Source organism: Myxine glutinosa, chromosome 10, assembly GCF_964187855.1.
Source record: "Myxine glutinosa chromosome 10, kmMyxGlut1.1, whole genome shotgun sequence".
Lineage (NCBI taxonomy): Eukaryota > Metazoa > Chordata > Myxini > Myxiniformes > Myxinidae > Myxine > Myxine glutinosa.
Genome location: NC_136270.1, coordinates 5395017 through 5419140, shown reverse-complemented (window position 1 = coordinate 5419140; position 24124 = coordinate 5395017). Strand labels below are relative to the sequence as shown.

Sequence of the window (24124 nt, the reverse complement as noted above, 5' to 3'; positions counted from 1 at the left end):
GCAATCAACTTCGTGCGAGCCAACTCTTCTGTTTTTGAAGGGTTTTTTTTTTCCTTTAATCCAATATGGCTGCCAGACCACGTGAACTATGACGTCATAAATTTATATTCTCTCATATAATTGTGTATATCACACTCGATGAATTTCAAAATGATCACACTAAGCGTTGTACTTGTCGAATTATGACATCATAACTAAGACACCAATGATCTCATCGTTAACAACACTTATTCCACATATTGAGTTCTTTACAATGAGCCACTTTCAATTTTTCTCCATGGAGCAGTTTCAGAGATAGCGGTGCAACGTTTTTCGATTTTTCCAAAATTGCGCCTGTACCATGTGATCTATGACGTCATAATTGTAATTTTAAAATTCTACAGGAGGAGGCGCTCCTATAATGAAAATTGTGTCCATCGGACCAACAGTTGCAGATACATATTTTTTTCAAATTAATTATCGTCATTCCTCCCATGTCAAGCGTTGTCCTGTCAAATTATGATGTCACAATGAAGGCACCGATGACATCATTAACACGACTTATTTCCTCATGGGGAATATTTGAGGGGAAGCCCTAAACCTATATGGAGCCAACCACTGATCAGGGCTAGATGCTTGAGACACACCTGCACTGCAACAAGGCCCAGAAGATGCCGGTGTTACGAGCCATGGTGGTGCTGTCGGAATTCAGGGTGAGGCACGTACCCTGGGCTGTCCATAGTACTGCACAATAACAGGAGAACAAGCAACATTGCCAAATTTCTTAATTAATAGAACACTGCCACAGAACTTACCAATCCACTCATCTTGTCCAGATCACCCTAGTACGTCTCAAAAACAATTACTCATTTAATTAATTGTGGAAAGGAATAATTGATGTCAGGACAAAGTTTGAAAAATGAAAACTTAAAGCACAAGCTTCAGAAAATTCTACACAAACCTGACCTGCAGCAGCAACTCCGATAGCAACCGAAGCGGTATAGAAAGACCATGTCATGGGCTCTATGAATGTGGCCATGTAGATGCTGAGTAATGGGGTGGGGTAATGGGGGTAACAAAACAATGAGCACTTGCCTAAACTAGATACAACTTCACTCTGTAGGTTACATTTCCTATAGAAACTTTAGCAACTGTTTAATGAAAATGCAGCTTTTCCCATCGCAAGTTTCCATTCAATATATATACAATATTTGTATACAACAGGTACTTTAGTTTGTATACCTTAAACGTGTGAGATATACAAATTAAGCCACATGAAAAATGAAACGCCACACCCCCATCGGCCCCATGAGATTATCCAAGATAATTAAATTATATGTAGATTACACCTGAAATTCATTCTTTTGGAAAAAAAACCCCAATACGATTCCGCCAGAGACTAATTATTACCCACCTGTACACCACTCCTCCAAAGATCATCGAAAGTTTTGGCCCAAACATTGCGACCACAGAAGGAGCAATGATGTTCGAGACAGAGAAGACTCCATAGATGATAGACAGACTACAAAAAAAAAATAATTGTGGTGAACTTCAAGTTGCAAACATCCATCATCATCAATATTCAGCATATATATTGTCAGCCATAATGATGTGCCAGATTATGCAGAGAACATCAGCGATGTCCTTTAAGAAATAAATAAAAGTTTTCTGAAAGGGCAATGTGCACCGCCATTTTTTTCTTTTCTTTTTTCTCCCTTTTCGTTACAATCTTCCCAGGGGCATTAACTACTGCTGTAACTTACAGCAGGGCACTGCATCAGTGGCACTGCCACACCCCTGCAAGAACTCATGCCAATGTACTGCATATGATCAATGATGACAACAACTGTATGTATATGTATTTTTATATGTATTTTTTGTTGTTCTTCTTCTTCTTCTTCATCTTTCTGGTGTTCTGTCCAAAGGCAGACTTATCACTGCGAAATATTACATTGGCAGGTTTACTTTTGCCTTTCCAGAGGTATTCAAGGAAGGAATTTATAACTTGTTCATGATGCCTGAGATAACTCACCTACTCTTCATGAAGAACAACGTGGGATCATTAATATCTCAACATCTGTCCAACCTCAAGATTGAATTTTCAAACTTGTCTCCATTCACTACAGACCTATCAGCTTACTTCCCATCATCAGCAAGGCCGTGGAATCCATCATCGCAGGTGATATGAAATCCTTCCTTTTCTCCAACAACCTCATCTCAGATCACCAATTTGCATTCAGACCAGGTCACTCCATCTTGGACATGCTGCTTCTACTCTCACAAAAATGGATGGAGACCCTCATTGTCAGACATGGGATTAGGACCTTCCCTCTAAACAAATCTTGAACTTTTGATAATATTCTATCATCCCACCTTGCTCTCCATACTCTGACTATGGCAGGTAAGGCCAACTCTAAACATGGCTTACTGAATTCCTCCACTCAGAATAGTTTCATCCTCCTCTCCCTGTTAAGGCTGGAGTGCCCAAAGACAGAGGTTATGGGCCTAGTCCTGATCTTCATCAATGATATCTCTGACTCTCTGGAAAATCCTCTTTATGCATTTGCTGATGACTCCACCTTCTGCCATGACATCACTCATCCTTCACCTTCAGTTAGCCAGGCTGCAGCTTCTTCTCTCTCTTCAGACCTTGACAAAATCACAATCTGATCAAACACTTGGCATATATGTCTTTCAAATCTCTCAATCAATCAATAAATCAATTCAGTCACTCAAACTTGGATCTCACGATCAGCCATAATCTTTATTCGGCAAACCACATTTCTAAGTTGGCCTCCAAAGCCAGGGCATCTTACGTACAAAGTCCTTCCATGGCACACCTAATCTCCTGTCCACCTTCGAGGCCTTCATCCACAGCTTGATGGAGCACTGCTCTCCCCTGTGGGCTGGTGCCCTTACCTCACAGTTGGTCAGCTTGATGCCGTGGAAACCAAGGCCTTCCAGATTAATGGAATTTCCCGCGATGAAGCTGAGTCTATTGGCCTATCACTTTCCCATCTCAGACAGGTCAGTGGTCTCTGTATTCTACTACCTCCTCTCTGATCTTGAAACCCTCTGCTCTTTCCGTTCTTTGTGCCCCCAGGTTTCAACAAGACGGACACTCTCCACCATCAACCCCCTTCTGGAGGAACTCCCAAAATCCAGGATCATTGCTCAACTCCACTCATTCGTTCGTTCCCCTTTCTTCCCACCTGCGGAACCAACTTCCACATTCTTTTCAACCTCATTCTCCCCTCCAGGTCTTCAAGACAGTTGTGCACCGCCATTTCAGATCATCCTCCATCCAAAAGCACTATCCTTTATGCCCTCCTCCCCCGCTATCCCCACGCCCTCCAACCCCTTCCAAATTTCCAGTTTTTCCCTCCTAATAGTTGGCTTCTGTATCCATCTTGTCCACCCCATGTCCCATTCCTCCCCACGCCCCTTATTTGTCCAATTCACCTCCATTTTGTCCTTAAACCCTGCTTGTGTCCCTCCTCCCCAACCTCCCCTCTCAACTGTTCCTTTTGTTCTGTTGGACATCCTGATTCATTCTATGTTCTAGCTCTTCCACGAGCCTTGACCTTGTATACAAATAGAGGCAGGCAGTACACCTAGTTTAACGTCCATGCAAGGGATGGCACACACATTGATGATCCACCTGCTCTGCAAAACACTAGGGTGACAATTTATAGCTTGGCCGATATTCAAACCCAAGTTAGACAGCTCAGAGGAGAGTGTGCATACCTCCAGGCCATCCTACCAGTCCATGTATTACCTTAAATATCCACTTTCATTCGACGTTTCATTGAGGCTGGAAAGCACCGTTTCCTGTAGAAACAAAACACTTTTTTTCATAAATAAAAGAAACCCATAATATACAGACAGTTTTAACATACACACAGAAATAGATGATGCACCAAAATGACAACTCAAATCCATCATCAGAAGGCAACTGCATCACATATTTCAAAATTTGCTTGTGCATGGCTTTTATGATGAAACTAGGTGAAGTGCCCGACGTTTCCCACGGGGAGGGGGCAAAGGGGTGGGAGGAAAGAGGGGAGGGGTACACGTTCACATATATCATTTATGACAGACACACACATACACACACACACACACACACACACACACACACACAATTGTACCCTGAGTTTGGAGTTTGTAACTCAAAAGATGTGGTGGCCATGCATAGAACACATACAAACAGAGATTTTTGCCTTTCATAGGTATAGATTACATGGTTATCGAAGGTAAAAGTCTTCTTCAAAATGAAATTTTAAGCTAAACACAGGAATGGTTATCAGGATTGGTCAGCCAAATGTTGTTGCTTGTTTATTTGAGGTAAAACTCAAAGAAGAACTGCAAGTATTAGGTCAAAGCTGATTGAATAGTCTCTGGAAGGAAGTTCCACAGGAGAAACTAGAACAGCACTCGGTAGAGAGCAAACCTCCGTCAGGTTGAACAGTTTACGTGTTGTATCTCACTGTTAGGCCGGATCTGATGACCTCAACCAAAATCTAAATGGCTTGTTCATGTCCACCAAGTTTTGTCATAATTCATCCACAACCTTTTGAGATATTGTGCTACGTATAGTTTTTGGGCCCATTTCTTAATGGTGAAGTCAATGGTTTTTCATGCACGGTCCTTCACGTTAAACCCTAGATATCTATTACCTCCGCCACCGAAGGCACCACCCATGTCTGTTTGTGAACATGATATCTCCAAAAATTTGTGGACGGATTCGGACGAAATTTGGTGGGAAGGTTGGGTGTGTGACAAGGAAGAATAAATTGGATTTTGGTTCGGGTATATTTTTATTACCTCTGCCACCAAAGGTGGATGGGGGTTATGTACCCCTGTCTGTCTGTTTGTCCGTTTGTGAACAAGATATATCAAAAAGTTATTGATGGATTTGGACGAAACTTGTTGGACATGTTGTGTGTGTGACAAGGAAGAATGGCTTCAATTTTGGTGAAGATCCAGATCCAGCTAGTAGAATTTTTTAAGTGATTCTTCACCATTGAGTGATATGGCCAACCAGGAGGAGGTTTGCTCTCTACTGAGTGTCGTTCTAGTTTTTACCCTGCGCTTGTGAAGCAAAAAGCAGGGTTAGGTATTCGGTTGGGTACGTGTGGCGTACGTGCGTGTCTGCATTTTAAAACTTCATTTTCTCGGCAACCATTGGTCGGATTGACACAAAATTTTACCAAAGGAGCGCTTCCACTTGTAGATTTTTTAAAACATCATGATAATGACGTCATAGGCCACGTAGTACGGACGCCATTTTGTCAAAACGTTTTTTGACGTCATACAAATCCTCTATACGTCCGAAACCACTAAATGGGGAAAAAAACTTAAACCAGGCTCATTGTCAAGTACTCCCCATGGGGAATAAGATATGTTAATGATGATGTCATTGGTACCTTACTTATGACGTCATATTTCGACAAGTACAACGCTTGATCTGATCAGTATGAATTTATTTTATTTTATTTTTTTGCAACTGTTAGTCTGATGGACACAAAGTTTTGACCATAGGAGCACCTCTTCCGGTGGAAGTTTTTATGATAATTTGAGATCTCGCGAGATCACAGCGAGGTCACGTCTTTTCGAAGCTGCTCCATGCGCTCACGCTTTCGAAGCTAAGTGATATTTCTCAATTGTGTTTTTGTCGAGACTGTATCTATCTTTCGGTGTATGTACCTATAGCGTATCTTTTGGAAAATTTTCGGTGCTAATTTTTCGTACATGTATACACAATCGTCGGTTAATGGTATCGAGTATTCTGCGGCCTAGTACTCGTAGGCTTAGACTACCATACCGTCTCCGACCTTGTGGTTTGTTTTTCTCTCAGCAATTCGTCGAATGCGCTGAAATTATTTTCGTTCTCTGTTTCGTACCAGTCGTTCACCCCGTACCTCCTTGTTTAATATCTGTACTCACAAAAAAAAAAAAAAAAAACCCAAAAAAAATATTTCCTTCCCAGGTCTTATTCGTTTATTTGTTGTTCTTTTTGTTCGTTCGTTCTTCGTTCGCGATCACGCGGTTAGAAATGTATAATCTCTCCCCTGAACAACTATTTTCTCTCATATATTATAACACCCTTTTCTTCTTTTCCTACAAAAGGATGCTTTCGTCTTGCTCACCAAATCTATTCATTCCAAAAAATATATATAATACCATCTCTTACAGTTCCTCCTTTCTACATTCCATAAACTATCCAGAACTCCATCCCTCCTCCAGTGTCCTCAAACGTATTTTTGACTCGAAGGTCTCAAACTCATTTTGCAAAAAATGTTCGTTTCCCATGAATCGTACACTTTTCAAAATCCAATCTCACCCCTCCCCTCCAAATCCTCCCCATCACCCATCCCTTTCAAATCTCCCCCCTTGCCCCTTCCCTCCCCTCCCTCCTAAACTCCTCCCACACCCATCCCCTCCGAGACTCTCCCTCGCTCCTCCCCTCCTAGACTCCCCTCTCACCCCTCCTCCTCAAAGCATCCTCCCTGCTTCTTCCTCCTTCCAACTTTCACCTTCATCTCCCCAAACCTTCTGCCTTGCTCTTCCCCCTCCTCAAATAACACCTCACTGTGCCTCACCCAATCTCCATCAAACCTTTTGTCTGCCCCATTCTTCCCTTTCTCCAAGCTATTCTGAAATCTCTGACACACCTTCAACAGCTCTCCCTACCTCTTCCTCCTCTTCCACATCTTACCCTACCCCTCCCCCCCCCTGTTCTGGACCCGATGCTCCCCCTTCCTCTTCATTAACGGTATGGACCTCAAACATCCGGGGCCTTCGCTCAAACTTGACTGACCTCTCCATACAGGTTGCTTCTGACAAAACAGATGTGATCTGCTTAACAGAAACTTTCCTCCTTCATGATGTCTCTGATGCCTTGGTATCTCTCCCAGGTTACTCCCTCCTCCGGTATGATAGACCTGAGCCTCGTCCTGGAGGTGGGGTTGCTATCTTTATAAAAAACTCTCTTCCTCACTCGCCCTCCACTGCCCTCTCTCCACCTCACCCCCAGGAATACCTTTGGCTATGGCTTCCCCTTCGCTCCCACCTTTTGTTCATATGTGTGTTGTACCGTCCACCAATCAGCGATGACTCCATCTACATCTCACTGTCTGATAATATGGACCAACTTCTATCTACCCATCCCAACTCTCTCTTCCTCATATGTGGTGATTTCAATTGTCACCATGCCAGTTGGCTGGGTGTGGGTACCTCTCTCACCAGCCATGGCTCTTCAGCAAAGGACTTCTGCGACTCACTGGGACTGACACAATCTGTCAATTTCCCGACCCGGATCTCAGTCAACGGAGCATCTTCTCTTCTGGATTTGGTTATGACAAACTTCCCTGAAAATGTCTGCTGCTCTTCTTCTGCTCCAATCGGCTCATCTGATCATGTGCTTGTCAAAGTGGACATCTCTCTGACCATTCTCAGAGAGCCTCCTCAGCGTCGACGAGTCTGGCATTTCACTCAGGCCAACTGGCACGGTCTTCAAGCAGCCATCAATCATCTGGACTGGTCTCCCATCTCTACCACCTCTGACATCAACTCATCCTGGGAATTCTTTCAAAGTAAATTGCTCTCTCTCATGCACAGATTTATACCATCTCGTCTTCAGTTGTCATACCCTTCCTCCCGTCCATGGTACACGGAATCTTGTGGTGAGGCTGTTGCCCTGAAACAACTTGCTTTCGTCTCCTGGAAAGCAAATCCAACGGAAGGAAATCTCATTTCCTTTCACAAAGCCCGAAACAAGTGTGTGTCCACCCTCAGGAGAGCCAGGAAACAATATCTCACCATTCTCAAGACCGAACTCTCTTATCTGTCTCCCTCTTCCAAATCCTGGTGGCGTCTGGTCAAATCTGTTTCTGGTGTTTGTTCCCCCTCCATCCCCTCCCTCACCTCAAACGGCTTAACGGCTGACTCCGCACGTGAAAAAGCTGAATGCCTCAACTCTGTGTTTGCCTCTAAATCTTGTGTCGCAAACCCATCCCTCTCTGTACCCACCGTACCCAGTCGTACCCAGCTGCTCCTGGACTCTGTGTCCTTTCCTCCTGACAAGGTGGAAAAGTTTCTGTCAACCCTCGACTCTGATTCTGCAACTGGTCCTGACGGCATCAGCCCACGGGTCCTAAAATCATGTTCTTCTGCTCTTTCACTCCCTCTTTCTGTTCTCTTCACCCTCTCTTTTGCTCAAGGTCATCTGCCATCTGCTTGGAAATCAGCCAACATCACCGCTTTGCACAAAAAAGGTACAAAAACAGATCCCAGCAACTACAGACCAATCAGCCTTCTCCCAATTATCAGCAAAGTCATGGAATCCATCATTGCTTCAGATATTAAATCTTTCCTCTTCTCCAATGGCTTGATCTCTGATCATCAATTTGGTTTCAGACCTGGTCACTCTACTCTGGACATGCTGCTTCTGCTTTCTCAACAATGGATGGAGGTCCTCAACGCCAAACAGGAAATTAGAGCTGTCTCCCTTGACATTTCACGTGCCTTCGATACGGTCTGGCACCCTGCTCTGCTCTCCAAACTCTCCTCCTTTGGTATCCATGGAAATCTCCACGCATGGCTGGCGGACTTCCTCTCTGGTCATAGTCAACGTGTGGCCCTGAATGGGTTTCTCTCATCTCCTCTTCCTGTTCAGGCTGGAGTTCCCCAAGGTAGTGTTCTGGGCCCTGTGCTTTTTCTGGTCTTCATCAATGATCTCTCTGACTCTCTTGAAAATCCTCTCTATCTCTTTGCTGACGACTCTACTCTCTGTCGCTCCATTCCTCATCCCTCAGATCGGCAGTCTGCAGCCTCCTCACTCTCTGCAGACCTGGACAAAATCACAGACTGGTCAAACAAGTGGAACATGTCTTTCAATCCTGACAAATCTCACACTCTTACAATGTCTCTCCGAAAGGACCGACTGGACAACCCTCCCATCTACTTTCTCAACAATCCTCTCCAAGAAGTTCTGTCGCTCAAGCTTTTGGGTCTCACTATCTGCCATGATCTTTCTTGGGAAAACCACATTTCCAAGCTGGCCTCCAAAGCCAGTCGCCGACTGGGCATCCTCCGTCGTGCGAAGTCCTTCCTTGGCACACCTGAGCTCCTCACCACATACAAGGCTTTCATCCGCAGCTCAATGGAATACTGTTCCCCCCTCTGGGCTGGTGCTCCTGCCTCACACCTTGCTCGGCTTCACGCTGTTGAGGCCAAAGCTTTCAGAATCATTGGAATCTCCTGCGATGTAGTCAACGCCGAGGGCCTTTCACTCACTCACCGCAGGCAGGTTGGTGGTCTTTCTGTCTTCTACCGACTCCTCTCCGGCCTTGCTCCCCCAGCTCTCTCTGTGCTCTGTCCCCCCAATATTCCTTCAGGTCGCACAAGATCTGCCTGCAACCCTCTTATGGTTAAACTGCCAAAGTCTAGGCTCTCTGCTCACCTTCACTCTTTCATTCCCCTTTTCTCCCACCTCTGGAACAAACTCCCCCACTCCCTTCAATCCCACTCCTCCCTCCAGGTCTTTAAAATAGCTGTTCACCACCATCTCTTATCGTCCCCCATCGAAAACCTTGATCTTTTCTACCCCCGATAATTCACCCCAGAGTCCTTGCAGTGTTCATATGTTTTAATCCTCTCCCACCTCCCCCCAAGTCCTCCCGATGTCCCTGCTCTCAAATGTTGTGTTTGTGTCCTTCCCCCTCTTCCCCCTCTCTTTTGTGTCCTTCCCCCTCTCTCCCCATCTTGTCTGCCGCTCCCCTTGTTTTTTGTGTTTTGTGTGTCGGTTTGTCTTTTTGTGTGATTAATGTTAGCTCTTTCACGAGCCTCGATCTTGTATACAAAAAAAAAAAAAAAAAAAAAAAAAAAAAAAAAATAATAGATGACGTGTTCTCCACAAATGAGAACTCGAGAAGCAAACTTTCCGAAGATACCACGGGTATTATACATTGTAAGAAAGGACAGGATTCGTTCTTTGGATTGACGTCACTTACTATCAAGCACCTTGAATGGTTAAAAATTAAATCTGCAAAGACCTTTTTTATTTAAAAAAACAAAAAAAAATTAAACAAAAACAAATACAAGCGAACACAGACCGGAAAGAGCCTGACTTTTGATGAATGTGACGTATGTACTATGTGGTGCAAACGTGTACGGAGTTGAACCCTACCCACCTCGACATTACCACAGGTTTGAAAAGCTGTGAACACGAGCATGAAAGACACGCCAAGCACCAACACGTTCAGAAACCTTTTTCGATCGCCCTCCATCGTGCAAGCTCAACGTCAACGGTCTCCAATGGACCTGCAAAAACAAAACATCCGCCGCAAAACCCGGGACCTCAGCCTCCTCCCTCGATTCGTCCGAACATCCATTCGTCACAGACACGAAATTCCATCCAAGGAAAAATATTTGTTTTCTACTAACTCGACAATAATGTTCCCAAATCGAGAAAATCTCCATATCTTTTTTAACGCGTCATTTCATCGCCTTCGAAACTGCCGCCGTTGCACCGCCGCAATTGTTCAGAGCGATTTTCCTTTGAGAGGATGACACTCTAACCTTCGCCGCTCTCCCATCTATATTTTCAAATATTTTTTTCCCACTTGGCGAGCGCTCTACATGCTGATTATCCAACCCCGACGGTCTCGTTCATGAGCCCGCTGGGTTTTTTTTTCTTTTTCTTTTACCGATATAAATCCCAACAGTGACGTGGCCTTGATTTCCTGAATATTATAATCCAAACCCAGAACGCTGCTGCGTTCAGCTGGACGAGCTGGATTTTAACCCACAACCTTCAGGATCCCAGTCAAATGGTCTCACCACTGTAGTCTGTACCCACAAGGCAAACTCGGGCTATATGCCTATATTGTGTTCATTTCAAATTTTGAACGTACAAATTTGGACTCAGCTGGCCAGAACTGCTATATAGGTATGTCACTAAACTCATTAGGAGGAGGTCATTTTAGACCCATCAAAGCCTGTGAGATCCTTTATACCCTTTGCACCTTTGAATACCCTTTATACCCTTTGCACCTTTGAAGACCCTTTATACCCTTAAAACCTTTTCACCATTTTGGAACCCTAAGACCCTTTATACCCTTAAAACCTTTACACCACTTTTGGAACCCTAAGACCCTTTATACCCTTAAAACCTTTACACACTTTAGAACCCTTATACCCTTAAAACCTTTACACCATTTTGGAACCCTAAGACCCTTTATACCCTTAAAACCTTTACACCCTTTTGGAACCCTAAGACCCTTTATACCCTTAAAACCTTTACACCCTTTTTAGTCCTTGAGCCAACCGGCCATATTTTGAAGTGAATGCTCCGGCGGGGGGAGTAATTCTCATTATGATTTTCCATTAGACCAATGTCTCAAGTGTCAGAAAAGGTGTGATGGACATCTGAGAACGGTAGCTTAGTGCCCGGATGGACGCCATCTTTGAAACCACCCAGCTCGAAAATGCCCATTTGGTGGGGTACATTGTTGCACGTGTATCTGGACTTCTATACAAGCTATCGATGTGCGGTTGACGACTAAATATACGTCCGATGTGTACCGTCTAAATAAAAAATAATATGAAGCATTTTGTTTTAGATTAATTATTATAAAAATCAATTATCGAAAAAAAATCATATATTTTTCAATATTTTATTATTAGACTTGTACTTTTTTTAGTGAAACAACACTGGTATGATTTTCCAAATTATGCATTGTGCTACACCGTTTATCTGTCTATAAAAATAACTCAAAAACTAAAACATATCATCCACCACGAGTGTACACAAAAAATATATGAAAAGGCATGCACTTTCCACAAACCGAAACTATGTCAGTTGGAATTTCCCGCCGATAATCAACCCACAGAACCCAGTGCCGAAAGTGACGTCAGTCTATTCTATATCTATATTCTATATTCTATATCTCAGTCTGAGATTTGTTGCGGTGACCTGATTAATTTCTGAGGGGGGGGGGGGGGGGGAGGGTGGGTGGCTTAAGAACTAAAAGTGAACATGTTAGATGGCGCCACATACAACTCTATTATAGAGTTGTATTGTGGCGCCATCTAACATGTTCACTGACTTGGATGAGTATGTCTATGTAAGCTGGCGAGCTTTTCGGATATCGGAGTAATCTAACGTCAGTCTTTTTGTTCTTTCAGCTGAGATGGCCGGTGTCGAGGCGAAACGGGCGAAGAAATCACGTATGGATTATGACTCGCATGCTGGAACCATGCGACCAGACAATCAGTTTGTGGACTGGTTTCAACATCATGACTAGAGATCGTGTTCAGGTGACGGAAGATGTAGTTGGCTACCTGCCGACTATAAACGCGCCTGCCACAGATATGGCAACAGTGCAAGAAATCCTCAGAGAAGCTCTGAACATCAAGTCATCACTTCAGCTTGAGCGTATACCGGTGGTGCTAGACCAGGCACTATTTGCTAAGGCGACCGAAATAGCATGGAAAGATGTCGATCGATATGGAAGAATCGTGCTCATGATGGGGAACTTCCATACCATCTGTAACTTCATGTCGAGCATTGGGAAAATGTTTGGAGCTGCAGGCCTTCGGGATGTAGCTGTTGAGTCAGGAGTAATCGCTGAAGGTTCCATCAACAGGGTTCTGGAAGGCAAGCAATACAACCGTGCTGTGCGACTCCACAAGTTGATGTACGAGGCACTAATGCGCATCATTTGGAAGGGCTTCCAGGTGTGGATAGAAAGCAATCATCCTGACAAGGAACCCCAGATTCGAAGCACTGACCTCAAAATTCGCAGCATCAAGGAGGATGTTTGCCACGAGACTCTCGCTGCTGCTCTCGATGATGATTCATGTGTACAGAGCTTTGACATGTTCGCGAAATACCTACATTTTCTGCGAACCAAACATGGAGACCTGGCTCGCTTCTGGATGATGTATATTGATATGGTAGAGACCCTGCTGGGGTTGATTCGTGCGGATAGAGAAGGCGACTGGATGCTTCACTTGGCTTGTGTCAGAAGAGTGATCCCTTGGTGTTTCGCAATGAACAAGGTGAACTATGCTAGATATCTACCAGTGTACTATGCACAGATGACGCAACTCCACGAAACATGCCCCGAGTTGTACAGGCATTTCAATCAAGGCTACTTCTCCGTACAGCTTAGACCAGGGAATCCATTTGCCAGAATCGCTGTTGATCAGACAACAGAAGAAACAGTAAACAAAGATACGCAAACAGCTGGAGGAACACGAGGTTTTAGTCTTCGACAAGGGGCTGTGTCACGATACTATCTAACTGCAGAAAATCGGGCTACTGCACTGAGGCAACTACGAGAAACTATCCTTGTGAATGGCAGCGACACATCTCACGCCAAGCACCCTGACTTGTCTACTTCTCGCATCAAACGTGATGAGTCTGGCGTCACAGCTATCTGTGATCTACTGGAAAATGACTGGACCAATCCATTCGCCGATGATCCGCCATGTCTTCTCAGTATATCTACCGGAGCGGCTGTGAGGGAGGACGTTTCTAATGACCTACTCAACACCCTGCAAATGGGGGAAGCGGCGTATCAAAGCTTCCAGAAACGTCTTGAAGAGGTAACAGGCTTTCATGACACATTGAACAAGCTAAACTTGAAGACCTTTGGTAAGATCAAGCAGAAAGTTGTGAAGGGCACAAACAAGGAGATCGTCCTGAGAGCTGACAGACAACTGTTTGCCACCATGATACTCATCGCCAAGACAAGGAACCTCGACATGCAACTTGTCCTTTGTCACCCACTAGGGCCGTTACCATGGTCTTTGGCAAACGTTGATGGGTCAATGAAAAAAACGAACAAAGCTGCACTTGCGAAACACATGGAAGGTCTTGTGGAACCAGCCGAGAACGTTGACAAGCGAAGTGCAACAATAATTGATGCGATGGCTCTCATACAAAAGATGCATGGCGAGAACGACACGTTCGAAGAACTATCTGACCGCATCCTTGCTGCAGCGCTTCACGCTGGTCAAGGCAGTGAGCGCATCGATGTTGTCTTTGACACATACACAGAAGAATCCATCAAAGCAGCTGAGCGTGTGAACCGCGGTTCAAATGAAGGCATCAGTTTCAGCGAGATCAGACCCGCACACAAAATCATGAACTGGCGGCGTCTCCTTGCTTGCAGCCAGACAAAGGAGAAACTGGTTGTGTTTCTGGCGGAGTCGTGGAAACATGAAACAAATCGCGAAAAGCTAGGCAACAGAACACTGTATGTCACCACATGTGGTGAAAAATGTCTGGTACTGACCCGCGATAGGTGGAAGTTGGTGCAAGCACTCGAATGTAGCCACGAGGAAGCAGACACGCGTATGTTTCTCCACGCAAAGCACGCCGCTACCCACTACAAGACGATCATCTTAGTGGCAGATGACACCGACGTTCTGATCATCAGTCTTCATCTCAGCAGAACCATCGATAGTCAGCTCTTCATCAGACGAGGAACAAAGGTTCGAGTCAGAATGATCGACGTTGGAAAGTTGGCTGCGGTATTGGGGTCTGGAGTTTGCAGTGCATTGCCAGGGCTTCATGCATGGAGCGGGTGTGACACTGTGAGTGCTCTGGCTAGCCAAGGAAAGATAAAGGCTTTGAAGCTTGTGCAAGCGAATGAGCTGTATCTTCAAGCATTCACAGATCTGGGATCTTCGTGGAATGTACCAACAGACGTCTTCAATAGCATTCAGGCCTTCACGTGTCAGCTGTACGCCAAGAACACGAAGATCGTCGGTGTTAATTCGCTCCGTTATCACATGTTCTGTGCAAAGAAGGGCCAGATCGAATCTGGACAATTGCCGCCTTGTGAAGACTCCTTGATGCAGCATACGCTTAGGGCCAACTATCAGGCGGCTATCTGGCGACGCAGCCTTGAAAACCTACCAGACGTCCCAACACCATCAGCAGGACATGGTTGGGAACTCGATGATGGCGGTTCGCTCACAATCCGATGGATGGCGGGTCTACCAGCTCCAGATGTCGTCTTGAATCTCATCTCATGCACATGCAGCAGGACGTGTCGACCGTCAGATTGCTCCTGCATACTGAATGGGTTGAAGTGCACTGTTGTGTGTAAGCTGCAGGGATGCTCCAACATGGTGCAGGATGATGCTATCGTGGCTCAGGATGCCAATGACTCTGATGGCGACTCTGATGATTAACTTTGTGTGCACTGTATATTGTATAGCATATGTTGTTCTCTATTATAATGCAGGCCAAATTGCCTGAAAATCTTTATAGACAGATAAACGGTTTAGCAAAATGTATAATTTGGAAGATCATACCGGTGTTATTTGACTAAAACATGACATGTTCAATGATACCTCCGCTTGCTTATTAGGAATATACATCGTATGGTGTTAAAATCAGCTCCATACGTCTTTCCAAACTCTAGTAATGAATAATTAATATAATTGGCGGCCATTTTGAAATCCAAGATGGCCACCAAAGTGCAGATTTCCTATGTAACAATTTCCGCCTGCTTATTAGATATCGTATGGTGTTAAAATCCTCTCCGTACGACATTCCTAACTTGCGTTATCGTCAGAATAGATAATGCCAGCGGCGGCCTAAGTCATTTTATGCCTCTTTACATTTATTTGTTGTAAACTCGTGGTGGATGATATGTTTTAGTTTTTGAGTTATTTTTATAGACAGATAAACGGTGTAGCACAATGCATAATTTGGAAAATCATACCAGTGTTGTTTCACTAAAAAAAAGTACAAGTCTAATAATAAAATATTGAAAAATATATGATTTTTTTTCGATAATTGATTTTTATAATAATTAATCTAAAACAAAATGCTTCATATTATTTTTTATTTAGACGGTACACATCGGACGTATATTTAGTCGTCAACCGCACATCGATAGCTAGTATAGAAGTCCAGATACACGTGCAACAATGTACCCCACCAAATGGGCATTTTCGAGCTGGGTGGTTTCAAAGATGGCGTCCATCCGGGCACTAAGCTACCGTTCTCAGATGTCCATCACACCTTTTCTGACACTTGAGACATTGGTCTAATGGAAAATCATAATGAGAATTACTCCCCCCGCCGGAGCATTACTTTTGGTCTGGCTCAAGGACTATTTGGAACCCTAAGACCCTTTATACCCTTAAAACCTTTACACCCTTTTGGAACCCTAAGACCCTTTATACCCTTAAAACCTTTACACCCTTTTGGAACCCTAAGACCCTTTATACCCTTAAAACCTTTACACCCTTTTGGAACCCTAAGACCCTTTATACCCTTAAAACCTTTACACCCTTTTGGAACCCTAAGACCCGTTATACCCTTAAAACCTTTACACCCTTTTGGAACCCTAAAACCCTTTATACCCTTAAAACCTTTACACACTTTTAGAACCCAAAACCCTTCATACCCTTAAAACCTTTACACCCTTTTAGAACCCTAAGCACCTTTATACCCTTAAAACATTTACACCCTTAAAACCTTTTGGAATCTAAGACCCTTTATACCCTTAAAACCTTTACACACTTTTAGAACCCTAAGACCCTTTATACCCTTAAAACCTTTACACCCTTTGGAACCCTAAAACCCTTTATACCCTTAAAACCTTTACACACTTTTAGAACCCAAAACCCTTCATACCCTTAAAACCTTTACACCCTTTTAGAACCCTAAGCACCTTTATACCCTTAAAACATTTACACCCTTAAAACCTTTTGGAACCCTAAGACCCTTTATACCCTTAAAACCTTTACACACTTTTGGAACCATCCATAAAAACCCATTATACCATTAAAACCTTTACACTCTTTTAGAACCCGAAGACCATATATACCTTTAAAACCTTTACACCCTTTTGGAATCCTCAGACACTTTATACCCTTAAAACCTTTACACCCATTTAGAACCCTAAGACACTTTAAGACCCCACAGATCCTGAAGACCCTTTCAACCCTTTATAACGCTGATACCATTAAGACCCTTTAGACTCTTTATAACCAAAAGATCCTTTTTCTCTAAATAGGTGTACCCCTGGGTAAATATCCATTCGTACAGAATGAGTATACCCAGGGGTGCACCTACATCTACAGGGTAAGTCATAAGTCCCAGGACACTGTTTTTGGGTTTTTTTTTGGGGGGGGGGGATGGGGGGGGTTCAGATAACACAAATAATACATGAAAACAAGATGGCAGACATCAGTCCATTTACAGTGGAAGAGAGGCTCGTAGCAGTGGTGTGGTACTACGAGAGGAGAAACACAGACAAGACGATGAAACAGGTGCATGAAGATTTCGAAGAGCGTTTTGGAAAATCAGCACCGTCAAAATCAAATCCTCATCTTCGGGGAAAAAAATGAAATTTCAGAGTGAAAGTGTACTCCACAGCAAGTACAGCGGACAACCAAAAAAAATCGTGATTTGGGAATTCAAAACATTAAAACATACATTCTCTGATCTCCAAAAAATCATTACAGAACGTTCGACAGAGTTGGGTTTTTTTTTTGTTTTTGTTTTTTTGTATACAGGATCGAGGCTCGTGAAAGAGCTAACAACAATCACACAAAAAGTCAAACCGACACATAAACCCAAAATAATGGGAGCGGTGGACAAGATGGGGCGAGAGGAGGAAGGGCACAAACACAACATTTGAGAGCAGGGACATCGAGAGAATTGTGGGAGGGAGAGGGCTTGGGGGGAGGTGGGAAAGGTATAAAACATATGGACACTGCAAGGACTTCCAGGAAAGAAGTTGGAATTTCAAAAAAATGTATCTGGGGTGAATTAGCGGGGGTAGAAAAGATCAAGGTTTTGGATGGGGGAAGATAAGAGATGGTGGTGAACAGCTGTTTTAAAGACCTGGAGGGAGGAGTGGGATTGAAGGGAGTGAGGGAGTTTGTTCCGGAGGTGGGAGAAAAGAGGAATGAAGGAGTGAAGGTGAGCAGTGAGTCTTGATTTTGGCAGTTTAACCATAAGAGGGTTGCTGGCAGATCTTGTGCGACCTGTAGGAATATTTGGGGGACAGAGCACAGAGAGAGTGAAAGGCCCTCGGAGTTATTAGCTTCATCACAGGAGATTCCAATGATTCTGAAAGCTTTGGTTTCAATAGCGTTTGGCAGCCCAGAGGGGGGAACAGTATTCAACTGTTTCGGATTCATTATTACTTTGCACAATGAAAAAATACCTTCAAATGAAACCATATAAAAAACTGTGATTTGTGAATTGTCAGATGCAGATCATGAAAACAGGGTGACAGTGGAGAAAAATTATATTTTGCCGGATTACGTCATACGGATTCACTCAATGTCAAAGTAGGTATTCTAATTGTTGGATTACTGCAATGTTATTATTACTCCTGTTATTATGTATTACTGTTATTATTGTAATATGTTATTACTCCTGGGATTTATGGCTCACCTGTATGGTTATAGACCCATAACACCCCTAACATCCCCAAGATCCACAAAACCCCAAGGTTACAACTAATTGACACCTGAAGCATCAGTTTTACAGAAATTAAATAAAAGGTATTTAGGAACAATAACAAAAAATGTGCAAAACATCGGCGGAAATGTCTGAACATAAAGTATAAACAAATGAGACACCAACTGGACTCGTAAACCTGATCTGCTATAACTACTCCGTAACTGCCAAACGTGGTCCAATAGCCGATAGGAAAGGTACCTTTGACCTACCTGGCAAGTGACAAACAAAGGGCAGAAACTTTCAGCAGTTTCTCTTGTTTAATTCGTTTGTGGAGCCGGCTGCAAGAGACGACGAGTTTCCTCGTTAGAAAATGGAGATCTCGTGCTTCAGGAACCGGGAAAACAGGTATACGTGACGTCACAGGTTAATCTGCCAGTATGGACAAACGCCGAAAGAAACAATGGCTCAATGGATTTGCTGATTTGTCATCAAATTGGAGCCGAACATTTGGTCACATATCGTCACTGTGTTGTTTTTAATTGTCAGAAGGAAGATCCAATACAACAGTTCGACTTTGGAAATGTTGACATGAGACTATAGTCTGGAAAAGAGTTTTAACATATCATTGATTGTTTATAATCGCGCTCAGAGTAGGAAGAGATAGGCCGGCATAAGTGGATTACACATGACAATTGATGACCCCACGACATTGTTACATCTGCAAACACGGCACCATATATGAATCATGTGAAAGGCATTTTCAGTACATTTTAGGGAATCATCTACATGACCACCTTTAGAGGCCATTTTTCCCCGCAGAGCAGGGTTGGTCCTTTTTTGGCACCGTGGATCCCTTTTTGAAGCAATGTTTTATGGCCGGATCCCTTCCTGCCGCCAACCCTGTTAGTCGCATTTTGCTACACACAGGGAATTACCAGTGGGTCCTCACAGGGTCCTCAATTTGCCGACCTCGGGATGATGACGGGCTGAGTCAACCCTCCTGGTGTTAATTCAGCGATCGACCGGGATTCGAACCCAGGATCCTAGGATCCCAAGCCGGCACCCTAACCGCTAAGCCAACACCAGGCAAATTGTTTATAAACTAAAAGCTAAACACCAGCTTCCCTGATTAGGGAAGCATCGACATATTGTAACATAAATAGAAATGGGCGTACATAATGTGTATTATGGGCGTGCAGCATATCCCGGGAAAAGCCCCAGTATAACCCAGGAAACGACCCAGTATGACACAGGAAACGACCCAATATAACCCAGGAAACGACCCAGTATGACCCATGAAACGACCCAGTATGACCAAGGAAATGACCCAGGAAACGACCCAGTATAACCCAGGAAACGACCCAGTATGACCCGGGAAACGACCCAATATAACCCAGGAAACGACCCAGTATGACCCAGAAAACGACCCAATATAACCCAGGAAACGACCCAGTATGACCCAGAAAACGACCCAATATAACCCGGGAAACAACCCAGTATGACCCAGAAAACGACCCAGTATGACCTGGGAAACGACCCAATATAACCCAGGAAACGACCCAGTATAACCCAGGAAACGACCCAGTATGACCCGGGAAACGACCCAGTATAACCCAGGAAACGACCCAGTATGACCCGGGAAACGACCCAATATAACCCAGGAAACGACCCAGTATGACCCAGAAAACGACCCAATATAACCCAGGAAACGACCCAGTATGACCCAGAAAACGACCCAATATAACCCGGGAAACAACCCAGTATGACCCAGAAAACGACCCAATATAACCCAGGAAACGACCCAGTATAACCCAGAAAACGACCCAATATAACCCAGGAAACGACCCAGTATGACCCATGAAACGACCCAGTATGACCCAGGAAATGACCCAGGAAACGACCCAGTATAACCCAGGAAACGACCCAGTATGACCCGGGAAACGACCCAATATAACCCAGGAAACGACCAAATATGACCCAGGAAACGACCCAATATGACCCGGGAAACGACCCAGTATAACCCGGGAAACGACCCAGTATAACCCGGCAAACGACCCAGTATAACCCAGGAAACGACCCAGTATAACCCGGGAAACGACCCAGTATAAACCGGGAAACGACCCAATATAACCCGGGAAACGACCCAGTATAACCCGGGAAACGACCCAATATAACCCAGGAAATAACCCAGTATAACCCGGGAAACGACCCAGTATAACCCAGGAAACGACCCAGTATAACCCAGGAAACGACCCAGTCCGGGAAACGACCCAGTATAAACCAGGAAACGACCCAATATAACCCGGGAAACGACCCAGTATAACCCGGGAAACGACCCAATATAACCCGGGAAACGACCCAGTATAACCCAGGAAACGACCCAATATAACCCGGGAAACGACCCAGTATAACCCAGGAAACGACCCAGTATAACCCGGGAAACGACCCAGTATAACCCGGGAAACGACCCAGTATAACCCAGGAAACGACCCAATATAACCCGGGAAACGACCCAGTATAACCCGGGAAACGACCCAGTATAACCCGGGAAACGACCTAGTATAACCCGGGAAACGACCCAGTATAACCCGGGAAACGACCCAGTATAACCCAAGAAACGACCCAGTATAACCCGGGAAACGACCCAGTATAACCCGGGAAACGACCCAGTATACCCCGGGAAACGACCCAGTATAACCCGGGAAACGACCCAGTATAACCCTGGAAACGACCCAGTATAACCCGGGAAACGACCCAGTACAACCCAGGAAACGACCCAGTATAACCCGGGAAACGACCCAATATAACCCAGGAAACGACCCAGTATAACCCAGGAAACGACCCAGTATAACCCAGGAAACGACCCAGTATAACCCGGGAAACGACCCAGTATAACCCAGGAAATGACCCAATATAACCCGGGAAACGACCCAGTATAACCCGGCACCATGAACCCCACATTGACGTGGTTCTCAGCACCATGAACCCCACATTGATGTGGTTCTCAGCACCATGGACCCCACATTGACGAGGTTCTCAGCACCATGAACCCCACATTGACGAGGTTCTCGGCACCATGAACCCCACATTGATGAGGTTCTCAGCACCATGAACCCCACATTGACTTGGTTCTCGGCACCATGAACCCCACATTGACGTGGTTCTCGGCACCATGAACCACACATTGATGAGCTTCTCAGCACCATGAACCCCACATTGATGTGGTTCTCGGCACCAGGAACCCCACATTGACGTGGTTCTCAGCACCATGAACCCCACATTGACGTGGTTCTCGGCACCATGAACCCCACATTGACGTGGTTCTCAGCACCATGAACCCCACATTGACGTGGTTCTCGGCACCATGAACCCCACATTGACGTGGTTCTCAGCACCATGAACCCCACATTGACGTGGTTCTCGGCACCATGAACCCCACATTGACGTGGTTCTCGGCACCATGAACCCCACATTGACTGGTTCTCGGCACAATGAACCCCACATTGACGAGGTTCTCAGCACCATGAACCCCACATTGACGAGGTTCTCGGCACAATGAACCCCACATTGACGAGGTTCTCAGCACCATGAACCCCACATTGACTGGTTCTCGGCACAATGAACCCCACATTGACGAGGTTCTCAGCACCATGAACCCCACATTGACGAGGTTCTCGGCACCATGAACCCCACATTGATGAGGTTCTCAGCACCATGAACCCCACATTGATGTGGTTCTCGGCACCATGAACCCCACATTGACGTGGTTCTCAGCACCATGAACCCCACATTGACGTGGTTCTCGGCACCATGAACCCCACATTGACGTGGTTCTCGGCACCATGAACCCCACATTGACGTGGTTCTCAGCACCATGAACCCCACATTGACGTGGTTCTCGGCACCATGAACCCCACATTGACGTGGTTCTCGGCACCATGAACCCCACATTGACGTGGTTCTCGGCACCATGAACCCCACATTGATGAGGTTCTCAGCACCATGAACCCCACATTGATGTGGTTCTCGGCACCATGAACCCCACATTGACGTGGTTCTCAGCACCATGAACCCCACATTGACGTGGTTCTCGGCACCATGAACCCCACATTGACGTGGTTCTCGGCACCATGAACCCCACATTGACGTGGTTCTCAGCACCATGAACCCCACATTGACGTGGTTCTCGGCACCATGAACCCCACATTGACGTGGTTCTCGGCACCATGAACCCCACATTGATGTGGTTCTAGGCAGTATTTCTCCTTTTGATCCCGCCCGAGGGGGCGGGGCCAAAATGATACTGCTCTCGTACCTTCTTGCCATGTGGCGATCATAACTACGAAGTTTGATGAATATCTGCACAACTGTTTCGGAGAAGATAGCGTCACTGACAGACAGTTGGATGGACGGAACCGATCACAATATCACCCCCGTTGTTTATTTATTACGCCGTGCTCACGAAGCGAAAACGGGGTTGAGCATTCAGGTGTCGAATTCAGTACGTGTGCCGCGTGACGTGTGCCGTTCGTGTCTGCATTTTTATAAATTCTGCATTTTAATTCTGCATTTTAAAAAATTAAAAATATTCTCCGCCACCGTCGGTCCATTTGACACGAAATTTTACCATCGAAGCGCCTCCACGTGCATATTTTTTTTTCGTAATTATGACGTCATGGGTCACGTGGTACGGACGCCAGCTCGAAAAAAAAATTACACCTCCATCTTCTATCTATAATTCCAGTAATCTCTGTCTGTCTGTCTGTACGTCTGTACGTTTGTTTGTCTGTGACCGCTGTTTCTCGACAACCACGGGTCCGATATACTTTTAACTTGCCAGGTATATTGCTGGGGACCCGAGGATGTGCCTTTTCAAGGTTTCATATTAATCGGACAATTACTTACCGAGCTATGTCCAAAAAACGATTCAACCAATCAGAGAGCAGCGAACTATCGCGTGTGCCGAACGTGGCGGGCACACTCTGCCTCGGATGGCACATTTGAGAGCGTATTCATTTATTTCACGTTTGCAAACTATGTTGGCGTTAAACTATGTTTTACAACTAATAAAAACGAATTTGCGATTCATTCGCTTTCCTGCGCGTTTGTGCACGCGATGGCGATTTCTTTACCAAACTCCGGAAGCCGTTCGCTTTGGACCAAACCATTGCATGTAAATAGAGGGGGGGGATTGTCACCGTACTCGCAAGCCGTTCGCTTTGGACCAAACCATTGCATGTAAATAGAGGGGGGGGTTCTGTGGTCGTTGCGAATGGACCAAACCATTCATGTAAATAGAGGGGGGGGATTGTCACTGTACTCGCAAGCCGTTCGCCGTTCGCTTTGGCGTTGCGAATGGACCAAACCATTTCATGTAAATAGAGGGGGGGGGATATAATTTTAGATATAGATATAGTACGGGCATGCCCTAGTATCTCCCAAACCGCTCAATGGAAAAAATTTAAACATGGCTCATTGTCGAGTACTCACCATGTGGAATAAGATATGTTGATGGTGATGTCATCGGTGCCTTAATTTCGACAAGTACAACGTGTGATCTGATCAGTATGAATAAAACAAAATTTCCTCTGCAACTGTTCGTCGCATGGACGCGAAATTTCTTGAAGATGAGCGGCTCGTCCTGTAGAATTATTTAATGATAATTATAACGTCATAGGTCACGTGGAGGTGCGC

General features: G+C 44.9%; 1 protein-coding gene across 1 annotated transcript in view; it reads right to left on the bottom strand.

Annotated features, from left to right (window-relative positions):
* The window catches only part of MFSD11 (major facilitator superfamily domain containing 11), a 34156-nt gene extending 15331 nt beyond the window's left edge, over positions 1 to 18825 (bottom strand). Inside the window, exons 1-6 of the mRNA XM_068127130.2 lie at positions 18700 to 18825; positions 10176 to 10305; positions 3758 to 3810; positions 1394 to 1501; positions 946 to 1025; positions 627 to 723 (exon numbers count right to left, since the gene is read on the bottom strand). Of these exons, the coding sequence (XP_067983231.2) occupies positions 627 to 723; positions 946 to 1025; positions 1394 to 1501; positions 3758 to 3810; positions 10176 to 10271 (434 nt within the window). The 5' untranslated portion in view covers positions 10272 to 10305; positions 18700 to 18825. The remainder of the gene's footprint in view (positions 1 to 626; positions 724 to 945; positions 1026 to 1393; positions 1502 to 3757; positions 3811 to 10175; positions 10306 to 18699) is intronic.
* Between the last annotated feature and the right edge of the window lie 5299 nt (positions 18826 to 24124).